Genomic DNA, 6870 nt, shown 5'->3' with positions numbered 1-6870 from the left:
ATATATATAGACACACACACAATCAGATATGATTGCAATGTTTGCTGCAAGGAAACCTAGTTTTTTTTTAACTTCTACTATGCATCTATAAGAATAAAAATACATTTCTTATAGGAAACAAAAAAAAAAAAAATACTTATTAAAAGAAAAGACTTACCTGCATGATAAAATCTGTTGGCTTCTCCAAAAGTTTCCGTGTACCTTTGACTTTAATTCGAGTAACATGAGCTGTAAATATAGAGAATTTTGTTGAAAAATATGTTTACATGATTTCTTTAAATTGACAAAATAAACAACTACATTACATTTCAGTAATGTTTGCTTGCTCTTGTCTTTCAGAGATTATCCTATATATTCCATCTCAAGAGATAAAAATCAAAAGACAATAATTCCAATAACTTTTCCTAGAACAGTTAGCTTAACATATTGCCCCAAAACAGAATACACTTTATTTAAAAACGTTGATTTGTCCAGGATTGCTGAAATGAAACAAGTAACTTAGGAGTCAATCAATGGTAGTGCTATCTAGAAACACAAAACAAAAGAACTGTCAGAAGCTAAAATTTGTATAAAATTATATAAGTCTCATAAAAGAAATCAAAATACAGAACATTATACATTCTGTTGTGACTTTAATATAATAAGACACAAAGCTTTTGTATGTTGACTGTTAAATGCATTGCATAAGAACAAACTGCAGTGTGGTAATAACTCTTGGCCAATAAACATCTATATTATCCACTTGGCAAGGATATCTAAGTAGAATAAACAAGAACTTTATATTTCAAGTATAATTTAACTACATTTAGTTAATTGGGACAAAAGGTAATAAATGTTAAATTTGAAAGTGAACAAGACCGACAGTATTTTTCTCAAGACAAAATCACTAAATGGTACTGAAAGCATCATTATTCAAAGAAAATCAATTTCTTCAGAAAACAATGTTGACAATCACTGAAGAAAGAACACAACCAAGTAGAGAAAGTACTTGTTCGATCAGAAATCATGGGGGTTACTGTTTTATAGAAATTGAAACTGAGACAATAACTCTAAGTATAGATCTAATCTGGTTAACAAAACTAAAATTCTGACTATGAGAAATATATATGAGCAACTAGCTTTTGCTTTTGTTTTTGTTTTGTGTATGAGTTTGCATGTGTGTGAGCATACACACATGTATTTATTAAACATCTTTAGGAAATCTCTTGTTACCCTTTTATAAGCAACAACCTATGTTGACTACCGAACTTGTTAATCATCTTAAGTCAACCTAGTTATCAGCTGTTTATTTCCTCTTCACTTTGTAAAGAAATCAATAAATCAAAAATACTAATTCACCCAGATTATATGTATATGTGTTACACCAGTTAAGTTTCTCAAACACAAGTCAACAAAAAAGCTGATTATACATGCAGAATTTACTTTTAGCATTGTGCTGCCTGTAAAAACAATCAAACACCATATGAGGAGGTGGGGAGATGAAATACTACAGTGAATATTTTTAGAAACTTTCGTTTTAAAGAAGAAAAAAAGATATCAAGAACAGCAGGAGGTTTGTTGCTACTTGTTGTATAGCAACAAAATCCGTTACACAATAGGTGTAAGAGAAATTGAAGAGTGACCAAATGAACAGTATACAAATAGAGATGAGGATCTGTGACAACTCAGAAGAGTCCAAAAGTAAAACAATTAAAGCAGGTTATTTTCTCAACTCCAAATAAAGAAATTCTCACATGTTATGCATAAAGGAGTTGCGATAAGAATGTTTAAAAAGAAATAAAATACACATAATTACAGGTTGATTTATGATTTTGCTACATGCTTTTGACTACATATGTAAATGACGTTTTATTATAATAGATTAATGTTTTAGAAAACTATACAGAAATGTGAGATGTTAAGTTTCATGCATTTTTATGCCTGTTTTTCCATGCTGTGCAGTGGGACAGAACCTAAAACAGTGTGGTTAGGATGTAAAATTCTTAACCACATAGCCATGTTTGTGCCTCTAAAACAGAAGTCCTAAACTGCTTTTTATATAGCTAATAATAATAATTCCACCATTATTGTAATATTTCTAGGCACCTGTGCCCAGCGACGCCTTTCTGACACTTGTGCCCGCGGCATGTGTAAGGACTTTCGAGCGAGATCGTTGCCAGTGCCCCTGGACTGGCTCTTGTGCGGGTGGCATATAAAATACACCATTTTGAGCATGGCCGTTGCCAGTACCGCCTGACTGACCTTCATGCCGGTGGCACGTAAAAGCACCCACTACACTCTCTGAGTGGTTGGCGTTAGGAAGGGCATCCAGCTGTAGAAACTCTGCCAAATCAGATTGGAGCCTGGTGTAGCCATCTGGTTTCACCAGTCCTCAGTCAAATTGTCCAACCCATGCTAGCATGGAAGGCGGATGTTAAACGACGATGATGATGATGATGATGATACTTATTTCATGATTGAAATGGCTGGTAAAGCAGACTTTACAATATTATTAATTAAGGTTAGACTTAGAGTTATTATATTCAGATGATCAACTGCTACTTGAAAGTAATACTCATTAAAATATTTAGAACAAGCTTTGACCCAATGATCCAAAAAGGTTTAATAACCAAATAAGAACAAATGGAGTAAAAATAATGTTAAAAATAACAAATGCAGGCATGCCTGAGAAGTTTACTTCTCAACCACATGGTTTCGGGTTCAGTCCCTTAGCTCTGAACTGAACAGACTTGAGAGTCAAGTTGGTATGTGGAAACTGAAAGAAGCCTGTCGCACGCGCGCTCGCGTATCTCCTTGTTTTCACATTGTGTGACAGTTATAAGTAAATATCACTGTCATACAAGCAATGTTGTTCAAACCCAATATTTTGCAAAAATATGCCTGGTCATGGGGAAATATTACCTAGCTTGGAAACAAGTGTGGGTTGGCAACAGGAAGGGAGTCCGACCATGGAAAATCTGCCTCAATTAAACTCCATCTGACCCATGCAAACATCGAAAAGTGGACATTTATTCAATGATAATGATAAATATAGTTTCAGTCATGAAAACTGAAGTCAGAAGTTAGGCAGTTTGAAGTGTAACATTAACTGAGACTGAATGAAAATAAATACCACTAAGAAAGGAATTAATCCATGCCTATAGGGAAAAAAATCATTCATACTGAATCAACTAAAGAATATCAAATCTTGGTAAAAGAGTTGCAATTATCAATCAGTCTAATATATATTTACTTCCACAGAAGTTTGACCATGGAAGATATTAACTAATGAAGGAAAGTAATTAAAAAGAAAGAGTCAAAAAGCATATTTAGATGACAAACAAGTAGAAAGAATGCTAGATAAGAAACTCTTGTTTCTGTCTAAAAATCAGCCCCTGAGATTAGTTATAAAATTTTTTTTAAATATCTTAGAAAACAGATTACTCAAAGTTGTTAACGGAAGTCACCTATGGAAGGAAGTAAGCCAAGACATGACACAACATTTGATATAGGTGTGATTGCTGTAAACAATTATGGAGACCACACATTTACTAAAATACCTATGTTTAGTTTCCTTTCAGTGCTAAAAAAAATATTCATCTTTAAACTATTGTTACCTTTATTCAAGAAGCAAGTTTGCCTGACAATAGAATTCTGCAAAAGAATCAGTGATGATTCTTCCACTTCATACACACCTTTAATTATATCCAAACAAGATTATCCACCTGATACACATTTTCAACACCAAAACAATACAACCAGTAATTGTTCACCGTTGCATTCTCATTGACTCTTCTACAATTACTACAACTGTTAATGCTTCTCTAGATTTGCTAACTCTATATCACCTCCATCTAAAGCTGTCTCCATTTCACCAATTACTCCAAATTTCCCTTATACCTGATCCCAGAACACAACTCCCAAATCTTTTTCTCCCAAAATACATCCTTTTTATCTGTATATCCTCCCTTGTTAAAGTAAAATTACAAAGGTTTCATATATTAATAAATATTACCAAGCTATAAGAATTAACCATACTTAGGATCAAAAGAAATTAATAACTTTGCTGTTTCTTGATAGTTTTATCATTTCTATTATCAACTTGAGGGAAAATACACTGAAAAATTAGAATATATTCTAATCAATGAAAATAAATTGTGAGTTGATTTTGATAAATACTTGTTGATAAACATCAAGGATCTGCTAGTTTCAGACATGCTCTTTATTTATGCTTTAAACATCACAAAACATATTAATTTTTAAAATTTCAATTATATTGGATGTGAAAGTCATAAAACTATACAAAACAAAAACTTAAATAATCTAAAATGAGTCTAAGCTAGAAAATAATTATATTCCTTTTTCAGAACACAAACTTTATCCAGGATTGCAAAAATTCACTGTATTTCACCTACTTTAAGGTTCTTCAACTCTTTAGTATTTAAACCAGCCATATTCAACCCAAATATTGTATCTACTTTATGTTCAAAATGACCAGATGTCGTCTCTAGCACCTATCCTACAATGTTATTCTAAAACTAATTGATCAGATCATCAAAATCTTGAAGTTACAAGATAATGCAAGATTACTTTAAAACAATGTGAATGAACAAGGATTACATATAGAGTAATATGAATCCTAAAGGGTTAACTTTCATATTTGTCACTGTCCTGTTTCAAATATCCTGTCAGAACATGAGGCAACAGTTCACTTTGAAGTTAGTTTTTCTCATCTGTCATCATCATTGTTTTAACATCCACTTTTCCACACCTGCATGAGTCAGAGGGATTTGGTTGACATAGATTTTCTACAGCCAGATGCCCTTTCTGTTTCCAAGTAAGTTAATATTTCCCCACAGCCAGGCATGTTTTCACAGAAGATTAGAAATTAAGGACAGTAACACACACACACTAGTGTCAAGACAAGACTTTCCCCTCTCTCACACACACTAGTGTCAAGACAAGACTTTCCCCTCTCTCACACACATACACATATATAAGATGAGCTTCCTTCAGTTTCCATCTACCAAATCCACTCACAAGGCTTTTGATCAGCCTCATGTTATAAATAGAAGACACTTGCCCAAGGTGCCATACAATGGGACTGAACCCAAAATGATGTGGCTGAGAAGTAAGCTTGCAGCACACAATAATCTACAACTTTTCTGTTCTCTTGCATTCAGATTGGCTGATGTCCACATACTACTCTCAAGTGTAACAGAAGCACAATTAGTTTCAATAATAATCAGTGTGTGTGTGCGCATGTGTCTGAACTGTTTACACTAAAGCTTTTCTTTTTTTATGTTTCTGAACTTGATACTTAATTCTCTAAATATCCAGTCATCCAGTAAGAATGATCTGGAAATGGTGTCATTCCTGGTAGAACTATCCCTGTTCTGCTTAAAAGCAATGACTCAAGAACTACATAATACACTCATGAAAAATTTTATTATATCTGATAAACAACATGAGTACAACATTTTGACACATTTAGATACTTAGAAATAAATTCATCAAACAAGGAGGTAAGCACATAGGAAATATACTCACTCACACTCAAAAGGATATTTATTTTTAACTCTAAAAACTTGTGTGAATTCCATAGAGGAAAACAAGTTTCTTGCTTAATAGCTCTATTGAAGTGTAAATCATGAATTTATATACCACATGGCAGTTCTTCCTAAGGTAGTTATGTTTGGAGTTAGTTCTCAAGCAAAAGAGTATGGAAATAAACAGTAAACTCTTAAGATGTTGATGGCTTATTCCACTTCAGATCTTTTATTTTAGACCATACCAATATTTAGTTTACTTGTATTTACTCTTCATTATTTTACTCAACACACTAAGTGATTAAAACTCACTGAGCAAACTAGCACGTGACAACTATCTCTTAAAATGTATTACAAAAAAAAAAATATTATTATTTTCATTTTCATTTCATTTTATCTAGTTTCAGCTCATGAGCTGTGGTCATGCTGGGGAACTTTTCTTTTGTTTTTCAAATGGCAGACAATACTGAAAATTTTCAGTAGTTGGAATGAAATCACAATGAAAGACCCTCCCATCAACAGAAAAAAAACAAAAAAAATTATACCCAAGAAAAAAATTCAAAAGCATTTTCTGAACAAGTTTTTATCTTGTACAACTAATTAAAATAATTTTCCCAGCATTTAGACAGACACTGGTTCTATTTTTAAATCCTCTAAAGTAATTTCCTACAATCAAACTTTAATAGAACTAACTTGTCCAGTTATATGACTTGTTTGTATGAACAAATTCTTTTTTACAATGGATAGATCAAGTCTCAAGAGAAAATTGCTTCTAGGGAGTTAGCAATTAACTCTACAAGTCAATTGCTATTTCTTAACGATTTTATTTAGATTTTGTTTTATTTATTTCCTTATAATTTTGCCATTTTGAATCTCATAAACTCACACTCAGGATTCAGCATATACCAACTAATAAGTGTTAAAATGAGTCCTTACGTAAACACGGTTACAGATTTAAATGGATGAAGGAAACTTGTTAATTGTTACATACAAGCTTTTCTTAATTACCAAGGACCCAACAGGCCAATAAATTTCTCTGAAAAATTCAATTTGTTCAGACTTATTTTCAAAACTAACAGCAGAAGCAAGAAGAAAACAAATGAAATACATAAAAAGCTGGATGGTAATTCTCAAGTCGTCTGTCAACACAAACAATATTCTAAAAGAATTAACAGAAGTAATTATTATTATACCCAACAAAAATTTACTTGTTTCTAGAATGTTAAATGGCAACGTTAAGCTGACTGTACAACAAAAATATTCGATCAATAAACAAGTCCGCTTTTTTAATATAAAGGGATGTCTCATGCAAGTAGCCAAATCGATAAAAGTTCATCCTTAT

At 32.4% G+C, this 6870-nt stretch overlaps 1 protein-coding gene across 3 annotated transcripts in view; it reads right to left on the bottom strand.

Annotated features, from left to right (window-relative positions):
- LOC106878026 (zinc finger CCHC domain-containing protein 2) overlaps positions 1-6870 on the bottom strand; it is a 153269-nt gene that overhangs the window by 37920 nt on the left and 108479 nt on the right. For all 3 annotated transcript variants that reach the window (XM_052968640.1, XM_052968639.1, XM_014927106.2), the window contains one exon: positions 158-228. In XM_052968640.1, coding sequence (XP_052824600.1) covers positions 158-228 — 71 coding nt within the window. The remainder of the gene's footprint in view (positions 1-157; positions 229-6870) is intronic.

This window comes from Octopus bimaculoides, chromosome 6, assembly GCF_001194135.2.
Source record: "Octopus bimaculoides isolate UCB-OBI-ISO-001 chromosome 6, ASM119413v2, whole genome shotgun sequence".
Lineage (NCBI taxonomy): Eukaryota > Metazoa > Mollusca > Cephalopoda > Octopoda > Octopodidae > Octopus > Octopus bimaculoides.
Note: the sequence above shows the minus strand (reverse complement) of the source record. Positions and strands in the feature narration are given on the sequence as shown.